General features: G+C 46.9%; 1 protein-coding gene across 1 annotated transcript in view; it reads right to left on the minus strand.

Moving 5' to 3' along the window:
• Window positions 1–16,055, minus strand: part of LOC144134953 (uncharacterized) — a 120,296-nt gene that overhangs the window by 911 nt on the left and 103,330 nt on the right. The window contains exon 18 of the mRNA XM_077667740.1: window positions 9,414–9,527. Within this exon, the coding sequence (XP_077523866.1) occupies window positions 9,414–9,527 (114 nt within the window). The remainder of the gene's footprint in view (window positions 1–9,413; window positions 9,528–16,055) is intronic.

Raw genomic sequence — 16,055 nt, forward strand, 5'->3', positions numbered from 1 at the left:
TGTTAGAACTTTAAGAAGTAGGTAATCCTATGGTTGTTAAGGCACGTTTTTGTAGTGCCAGCAATGGTGATAGATGCGTTTTGTATATGATACCCCGTGATCCGTTGCAAGAACAGAGATGACTTTGACATAATGAATGATAAAGTGGTCCCTTTGAATGAATGATTAGATTGAATAATTAGATTTTTGATGGCAGAAAAATGGCTTGGCCACAGAGAGTCACAGTTGGTGTATTTGACCCTCACAGAGTAAGAACGGCCGCCTTATTCAAAAAATTTTGAGCCCTTTCCATACAAACTAAGACCACTGCTGTCGACTACGGTGGCCTTCTCTTGGTATTCTGCGTGTCACTTGGAAGAGACTCCTGTTATATGTTCTACGCATTGTTAACAGTTAACTTTAAACGTTTATATAATTATTAGTTTTTGACAGGAACAGGGCGTAGTACAAAGGTTAATGTGAAATATAAAGAAACACAATGAACCGCAATGCACAAAAACAAAATTTAAACGCGACAGCAGAAAAGAAGACTACAAATGGTCGCCTTTCGTTTCCACCGCCGTGTTAAACTTTTAAATCTGTAGCTTTTGCTGTTCGGTCTTCACGCTTCTGCTGCGCACTCAAACCAAAGGGTATCATTTGTTGCCTTCGTTTCTGCTTTTCTGTTCGGTGTTCACTCTCACTACGCGCCGCGGTGGCTCAGTGGTTAGGACGCTCGGCTACTGATCCGGAGTACCCGGGTTCGAACCCGACCGCGGTGGCTGCGTTTTTATGCAGCCAAAACGCTAAGGCGTCCGTGTGCTGTGCGATGTCAGTGCATGTCAAATATCCCCAGCTGGTCGAAATTATTCCAGAGCCCTCCACTACGGCCCCTCTTTCTTCCTTTCTTCTTTCATTCCCTCTTTTATTCCTTCCTTTACGGCTCGGTTCAGGTGTCCGCCGACATACGAGACAGATACTGCGCCATTTCGTTCCCCTCCCCCCCCCCCCCCAAAAAAAAACAATTTCCAATTTCATGATTCTACAATATCATTTGGTTGTTCAAGTATGTGCCCAGTATGTTCAGTATGTATTTAGTATGTGTGTACAAGTATGTGTTTAGTCTGCAATGCGAAGAAAATTATGGAACTAGTAAGCAGTTACAAGACTCAAATGCGAAGTACGGAGGTGCATTTGCCAGGCATTTTACAGCCATGCGGCACACTTTGCACTTTTCGCACTGCGTCAGATAGGCACTGATAACACTCATTGTTTTCCCGTATACTTTACTCCTAACGAAAATCTCGCATGCTAACCTGTTGGACACGCATCAGGATCAAATTGGTGGTTTTAATTTTTCACTACGGGTAATTGCCGCGAATATTTGCAGTGTTCGTTTTTCAAATCTGGCACCACACCACCTTTCCGCTTTCTTTGCGACGCAAGGCGCGACTATATCCCGATTGATCGCAGCCAGGCGGAACTGATTGTACGTTGTTCCGAAATGTTCTAGTAACTTTGCAAGCTTTATCTCGAAAGTTCGCTATCAGCTTTAAATTGAGCACGGCCGACACCGACGGGCATTCTATTCGACGACCGCCGGGCACGCTTATCGCTTCGTCGCCGCAGAGTGATTTAGTCTATTTTGGGTGCAAGTCAGCCCAATAAACAGTTTTATTTTCAGAAGACCTTTTGTCCGTCTTCATCGCTCCTTCGACTGCCGTCATCACTACGTGACATCTGGTGAAGGTGCTGGGTAGCCTTGCATGGTCCGGACGCCCCCTTCAAGCCGTGAAGCCAGCCCTCAGCGCTTCGCACCCGAAGACGAGCCAGCAGCTCAACGAGCCAGCCGACGTCTCCAGGGAGAAGCGCCTGAGTTCGGGAAAGTGCCGGACCGCACCAGAGAGCGAAAAGACGCTGCTACGAGCACCGCAATCTCGCCGAAGATGTCGACACCGATCATACTACGAGTCGTCCCTTACGACATGGGAGCTATTCAAGAGAGAACTATTGAAGGTATTCACCAGTGATCCGGAGTACCCGGGTTCGAACCCGACCGCGGTGGCTGCGTTTTTATGCAGCCAAAACGCTAAGGCGTCCGTGTGCTGTGCGATGTCAGTGCATGTCAAATATCCCCAGCTGGTCGAAATTATTCCAGAGCCCTCCACTACGGCCCCTCTTTCTTCCTTTCTTCTTTCATTCCCTCTTTTATTCCTTCCTTTACGGCTCGGTTCAGGTGTCCGCCGACATACGAGACAGATACTGCGCCATTTCGTTCCCCTCCCCCCCCCCCCCAAAAAAAAACAATTTCCAATTTCATGATTCTACAATATCATTTGGTTGTTCAAGTATGTGCCCAGTATGTTCAGTATGTATTTAGTATGTGTGTACAAGTATGTGTTTAGTCTGCAATGCGAAGAAAATTATGGAACTAGTAAGCAGTTACAAGACTCAAATGCGAAGTACGGAGGTGCATTTGCCAGGCATTTTACAGCCATGCGGCACACTTTGCACTTTTCGCACTGCGTCAGATAGGCACTGATAACACTCATTGTTTTCCCGTATACTTTACTCCTAACGAAAATCTCGCATGCTAACCTGTTGGACACGCATCAGGATCAAATTGGTGGTTTTAATTTTTCACTACGGGTAATTGCCGCGAATATTTGCAGTGTTCGTTTTTCAAATCTGGCACCACACCACCTTTCCGCTTTCTTTGCGACGCAAGGCGCGACTATATCCCGATTGATCGCAGCCAGGCGGAACTGATTGTACGTTGTTCCGAAATGTTCTAGTAACTTTGCAAGCTTTATCTCGAAAGTTCGCTATCAGCTTTAAATTGAGCACGGCCGACACCGACGGGCATTCTATTCGACGACCGCCGGGCACGCTTATCGCTTCGTCGCCGCAGAGTGATTTAGTCTATTTTGGGTGCAAGTCAGCCCAATAAACAGTTTTATTTTCAGAAGACCTTTTGTCCGTCTTCATCGCTCCTTCGACTGCCGTCATCACTACGTGACATCTGGTGAAGGTGCTGGGTAGCCTTGCATGGTCCGGACGCCCCCTTCAAGCCGTGAAGCCAGCCCTCAGCGCTTCGCACCCGAAGACGAGCCAGCAGCTCAACGAGCCAGCCGACGTCTCCAGGGAGAAGCGCCTGAGTTCGGGAAAGTGCCGGACCGCACCAGAGAGCGAAAAGACGCTGCTACGAGCACCGCAATCTCGCCGAAGATGTCGACACCGATCATACTACGAGTCGTCCCTTACGACATGGGAGCTATTCAAGAGAGAACTATTGAAGGTATTCACCAGTGTCGTGAGGAAAGAAAGAGCCGAACGACTCCTCGATTCCAGGATCCAGTTTCCGAAGGAGCCAGTCCGCGGTTACGTCGAGGAGATGAAGCGCCTATTTCCCCGCGCCGACCCCGAGATGACCGAGCAGAAGGAAGCTCAGTTTTCATTGCGCGTCCTAAAAGAACAACTCCTTGGCAGCCTCGTCCGCCAATCCGCCAAAAACAGTCTAGGAAGTAATGCAAGAAGCCTGCACGATTGAGAAGACCATCGACGTCCGAGCTCGGCAGTAAAATCGCCCTTCGTCTGCCTATGCAATCCGTTCGGACACGATGGCCACCACCAGCGACAGCTTGCGGGAAGTTATCCACGAAATTGTCCGAGAGGAGCTACGCCAATTACTGCCATTACTCCACTATCATTATAACGGACCAACACGTCCGACCTCTCCGTCAAAGCCCCCACCGTGTGTCACCGCGATAACGACAAGCCATCCGGGACCAAGTCGAAGAAATGCTTCGCGACGACGTCATCTAGCCTTCAAACAGCCCATTGGTGGCACCGGTTGTTCTAGTGAGGAAAAAAGACGGCGCACTTCGATTCTGCGTGGATTACCGCCGCTTGAACAACATAACAAAAAAGGACGTCTACCCCCTCCCTCGCATCGACGACACACTGGACCGCCTCTGCAAGGTCAAATATTTCTCATCGATGGATCTCAAGAGCGGCTACTGGCAAATTGAGGTCGATGAAAGAGATCGCGAGAAGAAAGCATTCATCACTCCGGATGGGCTTGGTGATGCCATTTGGTCTCTGTTCCGCACCAGCGACGTTTCAGCGAGTAATGGATAGAGTGCTGGCAGGCCTGAAGTGGCAAATTTGTCTGGTATATTTAGATGACGTCATTGTCTTCGCCTCGAACTTTGAAGAGCACGTCAAAAGACTTCGAACAGTACTAGACGCAATCAAGTCCTCTGGCCTAACCTTGAGAGCATAGAAATGCCACTTTGCCTACGAAGACCTGCTGTTTCTAGGCCACATGGTTAGCAAGGAAGGAGTACGACCAGACCCGCAGAAAACAGCTGCTATTGAACAGTTTCCACCGCCGACCGAGAAGAAAGCAGTGCGCAGATTTATCGGACTGTGCGCATTTTACCGACGATTTGTGAAAAACTTTTCGCGCATCGCCGAGCCCCTGACCCAACTGACGAATGCAGACGTGCCGTTTAAATGGGAAGCGCCGCAAGCAGAAGCCCTCAAGGAACTTCAGCGTCGTTTAGAGTCTCCACCGATCCTTGCGCATTTCGACGAAAACGCCGTCCTGGTTCAAAGAAGTGACAGGCTGGAGAAAGTCATCGCATACGCTAGCCGTTCCCTTTCCAAGGCCGAGGCTAACTATTCGACAACTGAGAAGGAGTGCCTTGCCATCATCTGGGCTACGTCGAAATTCCGCCCCTACCTTTACGGACGACCGTTCAAGGTGGTCAGCGACCACCACGCGCTCTGCTGGCTTGCCAATTTGAAGGACCCCTCTGGCCGACTTGCTCGATGGAGTCAGCGTCTCCAGGAGTTTGACGTCACCGTCGTTTACAAGTCCGGACGCAAGCACTCTGACACAGATTGCCTCTCACGAGTCCCTGTAGATGCACCGCCACCGGACGACGATAAGGACGCCTTCTTGGAACCCATCAGCCCCAGCTCTCTTGCTCAACAGCAATGCTCGGACCCCGACCTAAAAGGCGTCATCGAGTACCTGGAAGGCAAGGTTTCTTCACCCCCCGCTTCATTCAAGCGAGGACTGTCTTCCTTCTGTTTGCAGAATAAGGTCCTTGTGAAGAAGAACTTTACAGCGAGCAAAACAGCCTACCTCCTTGTTGTACCTACTTGTCTCCGCGAAGAAGTTCTACAGACTTCACACGACGAGCCGACAGCTGGACATGTCGGGTTTACTCGCACCCTCCGCCGCATTCAAGACAATTATTACTGGCCCCGACTGTCTGCTGATGTCGCACACTATGTGAAAACCTGCCGAGATTGTCAGCGACGAAAGACTCCTCCCACACGATCAGCAGGATTTCTGTACCCCATTGAACCTCCCTCAAGGCCCTTTCAGCAGATCGGCAGGGACTTGCTTGGCCCTTTTCCAACGTCAACATTTGGAAATAGGTGGATCATAATAGCGACCGACTACCTGACCCGCTACGCCGAAGCGAAAGCCCTACCGAACGAAACAGCAGCAGAACTCGCCAAATTTTTCGTGTAGTGCATTCTTCTTCGACACGGCGCCCCCGATGTGCTCATCACGGACAGAGGAACAGCATTCACGGCGGAACTAACGCAAGCCATCCTACGCTCCAGCCAAACCAGCCACCGGAGGTCAACTGCATACCATCCGCAGACAAACGGACTGACCGAGCGCCTGAACAAAACCATCGCCGATATGCTCGCCATGTATGTCGATGCCGAACACAAAACCTGGGATGTCATCCTGCCTTACGTCGTGTTCGCCTACAGCACCGCAGTACAGGAGAGCACCCAGATGACGCCTTTTAGACTCGTCCATGGCGGGAAGGCCACGACCACGCTAGACGCCGTGCTGCCCGACGTTAGAGAAGGGAACGTCGACGTTGCCGCCTAACTGCAACGTGCAGAAGAAGCTCGAAGGCTTGCCCGATTACGGATCAAAGATCAGCAGCGGTCCGACGATAGACGCTACAACCTACGAAGACGCAACGCGGAATACAAGCCAGGAGACAAAGTCTGGGTGTGGATGCCCATTCGCCGCCGTGGATTGAGTGAAAAGCTTTTGCGCCGCTATTTCGGCATGTACAAAGTTCTTCGTCGTCTAGGTGAACTGGATCATGAAGTCATCCCTGACACAATTACTGCATCCCAGCGACGCGGCGTAGGATCAGAAGTTGGCCATGTAGTCCGTCTGAAGCCGTATTATGCGCGCTAAAGGCCGCTGCATTTCCATGCTCTATTTTCGCAAGATCCGTTTTTTTTTCTCTCACTAGTCGTATTATTTGTTTTAATGCATCGGGTAGATTCTTCTTTGATAGGGGAGTAATGCCGCGAATATTTGCAGTGTTTTTTCGTTTTTCAAATCTGGCGCCACACCACCTTTTCGCTTTCTTTGCGACGCAAGGCGCGACTATATTTATCCCGATTGATCGCAGCCAGGCGGAACTGATTCTACGTTGTTCCGGAATGTTCTAGTCACTTTGCACGCTTTATCTCGAAAGTTCGCTATCAGCTTTAAATTGAGCACGGCCGACAGCGGCGGGCATTCTATTCGACGACCGCCGAGCACGCTTGTCTCTCCGCCGCCGTTGAGTGATTCAGTCCATTTTGGGTGCAAGTCAGCGCAATAAACAGTTTTCTTTTTAGAAGACCTTTTGTCCGCCTTCATCGCTGCTTCGACTGCCGTCATCACTACGAGACAATACCATTTGGTTGTTCAAGTATGTGCCGAGTATGGTCAGTATGTACTCAGTATGTGTGTACAAGTATGTGTTTAGTCTGCAATGCGGAGAAAATTATGGAACTAGTAAGCAGTTACAAGACTCAAATGCGAAGTACGGAGGTGCATTTGCCGGGAATTGTACAGCGAAGCGGCACACTTTGCACTTTTCGCACTGCGTCAGATAGGCACTGATAACACTCATTGTTTTCCCGTATACTTTACTCCTAACTAAAATCTCGCATGCTAACCTGTTGGACACGCATCGGATCGAATTGGTGGTTTTCATATTTCACTACGGGTTATTGCAGTACGTTGACAGTTTAGACAGCACGTAGCACCCGGCCATCTTTCTTTATTGTTCTGATAGGCCGATATCGCCCCCCATTTCTCCCCACAGGGAGCCGATAAGCTGACGACTCGCTTTAGAATGCAGTGTGCAAGCGCAATACAAAACAGAAATTGTTGGGTTTAATGTAGTTAATCTTGGTAGGACAAAGCACTTGAGGCAACCGCATGCAAGATTTTAGAATCAGCCGATATCGCTATCTATAGCGGTGAGGAGATGGGGGGTGCCGATTCCATGCGTTGACGGAGCAGCTGCGCAAATTCCGCGTCAAAGGTCAAAGGTTAAGGCTTCACACATACCTCGTGCTTTGCTAGTGAAGTGGCGCTCTCTCTCTAAAAACGAAGACTCTGGCGAGAAGAAGCCGAACGTTGTCCTGTCTGTTTCTTCTCGTGTGTGTCGTTTTCTTGCGCCGTTACACAATGCACTCGACATCTAATCTCACAGCGCTACCGCCTCCTTACTAATGCCGGTTGTAGTTTTCGAACTCCGTAAATACAAATAAAATGCACCCTAAATGCACTCGCCAGACACTGCAGATGCACACAAATAACTTAAAATTCTCCCAAATCGATGTCACCTTTCGATTCTATTTTCCACGTTTGCGTATTCATATGTTAAGCTACTCTGTTCTGGCTCTAAACAGCAGCCTGGAATAGAATTCTAAATGTATTTCAGTGCTAATTCACGCACTCCTGTAAAAAATCCTCTGGGGTTGGCAGTATGTCCAAAATAAATGAATAAAATAAAGATGGCCGTAGAGCAGGCCTCAGGGCGACAATCAGTTCTATGACCAAGGAAAGCACATTTCTATTCGCAGGAACCTTTCTTGCTAAATCTTCCAATTCAAACTCACGAAACCGTGGTTAACGGCGCCTTAACCATTTCACTGCGGCAAATTATATGAATTTACTTCGTTTATTTCCTACGAAGCAAACTTCTCAAAAACAAAGCGCGCCAATAGAACACCGACAGACGAAAATATCTGCTGTTTCCTAGAAGACCTCTTAGCTTCATGTAATTCGAGTCGAGAAGCATGATTGAATTTTTTTTTCGTCCTGTCGCCCCTTTGGCTCTGTTTTGGGCAGTGTGTTAGTTGCAGTGCTACGAGTCCTATGATGTGCTTAAAAGTGTTTTAGCGGGAGTTGAAAGTAGGAGATTCTCTTTAAGTCTTCCCGCTGCAGGTCTAAAATTTGTGTTCATTCATGCCTTTCTGAAAGCTCGCCTGGAGTAGCGGAGTGGTGCGACTTCGACCATACTGACTTAATAAGAGCAATGGGTCTATAGGTAAGGAAGAAAGAGCCTTCTACGAACCTAAAGCTCATTCCCTAGCTCTCACTCCTCCAGCTGTGCTATTAAATACATCGTGCAAATATTTCGCTGCCCCGTCTCAGGATGGTGCACTCCATTGTGTATAGATTGAAAATCGTCCTTCTAAGGGCCGATAAAAGACGTCCACGTTCAGCCGGACTGATGGGAATGAGAACGATTATTACTGACATAGATATATGGTAGCCCTTAAGAGCCTCAGATTCCGACTCTGCAGGTTTTGACCAGAATCATCTGGATAATACTGAATGCGTCTTGCAAATCTAGAGGCCAGCTCTCTTCCCAGCTTATAATGTTCAAGACGACGCCTTGTATGCTTCAGGTTTATAGGGGCTTAAGGTCCTCAAAGCGACTCCGGCTATGCGGGACGCCGTAATGAAGGGCTCCGGAAATTACGGCCATCTGAGGTTCTGCGCTGACATTCATAATTTGACCGCCACGGCCGGGATCGAACCCACGTCTTTCGAGCGCCACAACCACTGAGCCACCACGGTGGCTGACGCCTTATATTATTTGCTTGAGAGCTTAAGGATGCCTCGTCTGATGGCTTGTGCACAGAAGAAATTGAGGCAGCGTGCTATCAGAAGAAGCAGTCTCTAGGACGTTATAAAATCATTTATGCACATAGGCGCCATGTCTGTCAGCGATTTGAGCATTACGCTGCAACACAAGGGTGTACCACTCTCAATATTGCGGCTAAGGATAGAGCTATCGACTTCGTTCGAGGATCATGTGTCCTAGCGAATTTTGTCCTTGACTCTGCGATGGCCTATAATCTGTGGATTTGTCTGACCCGGTCATTAGTGTCACGTCTTAACGTTGCCTCAATCCTAAAAATGCGCGGGGACCCAGTGAGAACCGCGGTACATTACCGCCACATAAACCGTGCTCACGTGCACAGGGCTTGTGAAGCTCATCTATCAAAGCTAGCTACCGTGTGCTCCATATGATTAAACCGAGATGTTCGCGGCTCTTCTGAAATCCCGAAACAGGCCACATGCGGCATACCTTGGCTTTAAACGTGCTGGGCGAGTCAAAAAGGGCGAGGAACTTCTTCTGCTGATCGGCGACGTACATTGTCCCGTGGTCAGAGCTGTCCTTTTCTGCCTTCATCTTGCATACCTTAAAATGAAGTAACAAGAACAATACAGACATCTCGGGCGAGAATTCTATGAAAGTAATTAGACTTTTCTTCAATATTGACTTTGATGCTTTTTACCTTTACTCTGAGTCAGGGTTTCACACACGTGACCTCCCAAGCAGCACAGGTAACTGGCCCAATATTGGAAATGTACTGGCAAAGGCTGGTACTACAAATTAATAGAGGGAAACAACCATTTGTAATACAGGGCCGATTACCAATTATGCTTGGGGAGAATTTTTATGGAAATTTAAAGTGGACGAATATGGTCAAGTGGGTGGGTGGTGTTTACGAAGGGTAGAGATATTCGAGTGTGGAGGAGAGAGCTGGGCGGCAGCCCCCTCGCTAAGAACGTGGGAAAAAAAGTTAAAGGTGGGTATTAATGGCTTCAGGCCAGCAGGTGGCTTTCTCAGTGCGTCCTTGAATTCGGTTTCGCAGTTGATTTTTCTTTCGCAGCTGCGTGGCCTTTAGTGGGTGGAGGTCATGTGAATGGTGAACGGGTGAGGACTTGGTGGTGGATGACGTTTATGGAGGGTGGAGACTTCATTCTCCGAAGTTAGACAAACTCCATTTTCGCATTGTAATGTTAGTACTGCTTACACAGTAATGGCCACCACTAATCAATCCATCTGTGGATGGCCGCTGACTGGAATCTTCATTCACCTCCTTCTCAAACACACCTTTGGCAACAGCCATGATTCAGCAACGTTACGTCCATTGTGGCGTCAAAGCCCTGCCAATCGATCTTAGTCCTTCCTACTTTAGGCGAGCCCTGAGGTCCATACAAGAACGAATAACGTTTTTCTTATCCACATAGATAACACTTTGACCGTAAACTAAAGGTACATTTTCCTTTCCATAGCGTTCATTATGCCACACTGGATGAATGACTGGGTGCAGGGCGCGGCTGCAGAAAAGGCACCCCCTTTCGAGTCGCAACGCAGATGATTAGCAGATTCCGAGAGTAGACATCCCCTGGGATTGCTGCGTGCATTTTTTATATTTTCATTTCTTTTAGCCGTCATGCCTGAATACAGTTTTTTTTTCATTCGCATTTTCTACTACAACGAATGATGTAACCCTTGTAGCTGTTTCCTTTGATGTAAATTGTTTTGCTGCGCTTGCGGTGCGCTTGTTCAGAAGCGTATTATCAGATATCAGGGTCCGCTGACACACGGAAGACTAGCATAGGCCATTGTGGCTAATGTCGCTGGAGTGAGCGCCTCGCATAGTTTTCTTTTAAGCATAAGTGCATAAGTGAGTTAAAAACTAATGCGACTTTGGCTACGATGTGTGCCAAGTTTTGCAATGTTGTGCAAAAGTGTCAGCGCTATGCTGTCATGTAAGACGCTCTTAATGTCCCTGCAAAGACAACTTAGAACTGCTGTCTTTACTCTACGCCTTCTTTATCCTGAACATTTTGTTCTTTTTATCATCAAGTTTGAGTGCTTTTCTTTCGTCAATATTAGGAACGACGTGGCTTCCGTCCTCCGCCCCCCCCCCCCCAAAAAAAAACAATGAAGAAAATGAAACAGTCGCTCAGCTAGCCCCGGCAACACAGATATCCACAAATGCGTTTACAAGATGTGTGGTGAGTAAAAACTAATGCAAATTTGGCTACGATACCTGCCAAGTTTTGAAATGTTGTGCAAAGGTGTCAAAAGTATGCTATATCCATACCTCTATATGCAAACACCTGGCATTTATCGGAGGTTAGCCGCATGCTGCACGCCTAGAGGTACGATCGAGCTAATATGATCGCGCACCGACCTTCCGCCTAAGTCGATTAGCATGCGTACTCTCCCGTGTGCTGACGATGAGCCAAGTAAAATTGTCGGCGCGGTAACGATTCCCAGCGTCGTCAGCAGGGAAGTGGACGCGATATTTGGAGATCGTGGGTTCGGATCCCACCAGCGGCATGGTTGTTTTTTTGCTGCTTTATACGCACTGGTTTAAGCGACAGATTAATCGCACTATTATTCTCCAATTGATCAGCACTAGAAACTAAATAAAAAATAGAAGCATTCCTCTGTGCACCTTGGTTGCGGTTACTGTTGGCATAGGAGGGCTCTCTCACTGTTTTCGCCTCGCCGTTGGGTGACGTTCCACGTAACACTCGCGGTATTATAGGACGTGCTACGTTCGCACCTATGGACGCGGGTGGCGCTGGTGAACACTCTCATGGTTCGCTTACACGCAAAACATAAATACACACGAAAGCAGCAGAATGGACAGCCGTCGCCGTAGCTCAGTTGGTAGAGCACCGGACGCGATATTCGGAGGTCGTGGATTGGAATCCCATCGACGGCATGCTTGTTTTTTCCGCTGCTTTATATGTCATTTTCTTTAAGCGATGGACTAATCGAAGTATTATCCCATTGATAAGCACTACACATTAAAAAAAATTACACGCTCCCCTAAGCACCTTGGTTCCGGAACTGTTCGCTCCCTTCAGAGGTATGTCAAAACGAGCCCCTCATTTCCTTTACCTTGTCTGCTTATGTATTACATATATATATATATATATATATATATATATATATATATATATATATATATATATATATATATATATATATATATATATATATATATATATATATATATATATATATATATATATATATATATATATATATATATATGCATTGGCGAATGTTCAATATTTTTTACAATTTGTAGTGCTAATCAGTGGGACAATAATACTTATATTAATCTATCGCTTAAAAAAATTACTAATAAAGCAGCAGAAAAACAACCATGCCGCCGGTGGGATCTGAACCCACGACCTCCGAATATCGCGTCCGGTGCTCTTACGAACTGAGCTACGGCGAAGGCTGTCCAATCTGCTGCTATCGCGGGCATTTATGTTTTATTAGGTGTACGCGAACCTTGAGAGTGTTCAACAGCGCCACCCTCGTCCATAGCGGCGGAGGTAGCACGTCCTGTAATACCACGAGTGTGACGTGGAACGTCATCTAACGCCGAGGGCGGAAACTGTGCGAGAGCCCCCCTGTGTTACCTATGGCATCAAGACTGCCAGAACCGGGACCCTTGTTAAGCAATTAGCAGACAAGGTTAAGGAAATGTGGGATTCGTTTTGACGAACTTATGAAGGGAGCCAACAGTCACCGAAACCAAGGTGAATAGGGGAATGTTTAATTTTTTTTAATGTGTAGTGCTAATCAGTGGGACAATAATACTTAGATTACTCTCTAATAATACTCTTCAAGAGCTAGATACAGAATATATCGAAGCTATCAGTACAGCAAAAGATATGTACTTTTCCTGACTAGCTGAATCTATTAAGACAAACACAAAAGCTTTTTGGAGCTATCTCTGCTGAATCGCTTCTGACGAAGGACCATAGTGTTGAACTTGACGCTGGTTAGAGCGTACTAAAGGACGGGTATTCTGAGTATTCTTCACAATGGAATCCACATATCCGAAAGCAGCGCCAAAGCAAACTGTTTTAACAATTACTTCCAATCAGTATTTCTAAAAAAGAAAAAAAGGAATACTTTTCGTAGTACTACTTCCAGTATGCCAAACATAATGTCTCCAATTACGATTACACTGGAAGGTATAAGGAAGTGTCTCAATTCTATGAACGAAGCCAAAGCCATTGGTCCAGTTGGAATCTCTCCGAAGATAATCAGAACCTGTTCTTTCATTATATGTCAATACTTATAAATCATATTCTGCAAAACCCTCGAAAGTGGCATACTCCCTAAAGATTGGAAAAAAGCCTATGTAGTATCAGTGTTTAAAAGCGGTTCTAAATCCTCCGTAACTAACTATAGGATAATTTCACTTTGTTTCATATGTTGTAAAGTTTTTGAGCGCATTCTTTATAGCAATATAATTAGGCACTTAGAAGGAAGCCATTTTTTCTTTTCAAATCAGCATGGTTTCTGCAAAGGAGTGAGCTGCACCACTCAGTTAATTGAACTATTTCAAGAGCTTGGAGATACTTCCGCAAAAAGAATGTGTACTGATGCAGTCTTTCTTGATCATCGCAAAGCATTTGATTCCGTATCACATGATCTGTTTATACACAAAATGAGAACTCTTAACTTAGATACAAAAGCCATCAAGGTTATTGGAGACTACCTGAACGACAGAACGCAAAGCGTAGTTATTGGTGGCAAGAATTCTAGTTTTGCTCAAATCACCTCGGGAGTGCCGCAGGTCTCTGTGCTAGGACCGCTACTCTCTTTAATTTACATCAATTATATCGCTTCAAACATTTCCTCACAAATGAGACTATTTGCAGACGACTGCGTTGTGTACAGAGCCATTTCCAATCAACCTGATATAGATGCACTCCAGCATGACCTAAACAGTATAGCGTCCTGGTGCCAAAACTGGGAGCTTAGCCTGAATACAGACCAATGTTACCAGGTAACATTTACTAAATCTAAACTCACTTGTAATCCCACCAACGAACTGGGTGATTCGATGCTAAGAAAGGTGAATGAGGTTAAATATTTAGGTGTTCTTTTGATGGCAGATCTGTCCTTTTCTAGCCTTATTACCTCGACTGTCCAAAGGGCCGGGAAAATGCTTAGCCTACTTACACTAACCCTTAGGACTGCCCCTCAGATTCTAAAAATTACAGCATATAAGTCGCTGGTAATGCCGCAATTACAATATGCATCCGCATTATGGGATCCCCACAGCGGTACCTGATTGATAAAATAGAAGCCATACAAGACCGCGCTGCTAGATTCATATCAAGGCAGTACTCCGCACACTTAAGCGTTACAGAAATAAAGCAAGTCGGACTAGACCCGCTACACACAAGACGCCAAAAGCACCGCCTGAAACTACTACATGCAATATACACCGACTCGACAGGCATTGACAAGCTTACATACCTCATACCACCCCATTATGTTTCAAATAGAAGAGACCACAGTTTCAAAATACGTGAAATTACCTGCAAAACAAACTACATGAAGTATTCATTTTTGCCCCGTAGTATTTCTGAATGGAATAAGTTCCCGGTTGACGTCGTAGGTGCTCCCCGAGATGTATTTTTAAGTCTAATCAGTGATTTGTAATTTCACTGTTCTTTTAAGCCCCATTGACTGTACGCTTTCTCCTAAAGAGCATGCATGCATGTTTTGTTTCTTGCTTGTTTGTCTTTTTTTTTGTTCTACTGATCTTGATGCATTGCTCCTTTGTCATCCCTCCGTTTTGGGGTTAATATATTCACGTACTCGTCACTTTATGCTGCACCCACTCCCCTGCTAAAATGCTTCGGCGCTCCAGGGTGTACTTTAAATAAATAAATAATCTATTGCTTAAAGAAAATTACTAATAAAGCAGCAGAAAAAACAACCATGCCGCCGGTGGGAACCAAACCCACGAGCTCCGAATATCGCGTCCGGTGCTCTTACCAGCTGAGCTACGGCGACGCTTGTCCAATCTGCTGCTATCGTGGGTATTTATGTTTCATTGGGTGTACGCAAACCTAGAGTGTGTTCACCAGCGCCACCCTCGTTCATAGCGGCGGACGTAGCACGTCCTGTAATACCACGAGTGTGACGTGGAACATCATTTGGAATGCAGCAGGAGCCGATCACAGGCCGAAAGGGAGCAACCGGAATTCGTACAGACCGTCCGGTGTAATAAAGGCGGTGGTTTCCCGGTCGCGTTTATCCACCTTGATTCGCCTATAGCCGCTTCGTAAATCTAGGGATAAGAAGTACTTGGCGCGGCGCAGCCGGTCCTGGGAGTCATCAGTACGCGGCAGGGGAGAAACATCTTTTCGTGACTTTGCTTAAACCTCTGTAATCAACACAGAACCGTAGGGTTCCATCTGTATTTGCTACTAGAACAACAGGAGACGCCCACGGGCTCCTCGACGGCTGTATCACGTCGTCCTGGAGCTGACATAACGGCCGCTGGTTGGCGTCAACTATAATTCGGTGCTTTGTGAGCGGCGTCTGCCTGACCTTGGAGGTCGAGGCAAAGCAGTGGCAGAAATGCTGGATAACGCTTTCCAGGCAGTGTTTCTGCTTAGATGGGAGGCTCGGGTTCACGTCAGTTTTTATGGGAGTGGTCTGTTCCTCCACTGATGCCGGGGCTCCGGACAAAGCGTGCTGTCCCGCGAATTCGCTGAGTTTTTCGAAAAATGCAATGAGGTTCACAGCCAAAATTGGTCACCAAGAGTTGAGTTCGCCCATTATTGAGTTCAAAAATTCCTAGAGAAACACAAAGTTGCCGACCAAGGAACAGCGACATGTTGGTTTCAGCAATGCAACGAGTTCCAGTGATGTTGTCGCAATCTACGGTAACAAACATGCTAACTGTTGACTGGATTAATACGTGGTCGTCAAAGACGCGTAACTTAGCCCCGCGTGGTTCGGTATCGCCGTCAACAAGAGATTGAGTGGAAAATGCCACGACCAGCTCCTCAAGGTTGATGACGGCACCGTACTCCCGAAGGAAATTCATACCGAGTATCAGGTCTTTGCAGCACTCGGGCAGCACAGCAAAGC

Source organism: Amblyomma americanum, chromosome 5, assembly GCF_052857255.1.
Source record: "Amblyomma americanum isolate KBUSLIRL-KWMA chromosome 5, ASM5285725v1, whole genome shotgun sequence".
Classification (NCBI taxonomy): domain Eukaryota; kingdom Metazoa; phylum Arthropoda; class Arachnida; order Ixodida; family Ixodidae; genus Amblyomma; species Amblyomma americanum.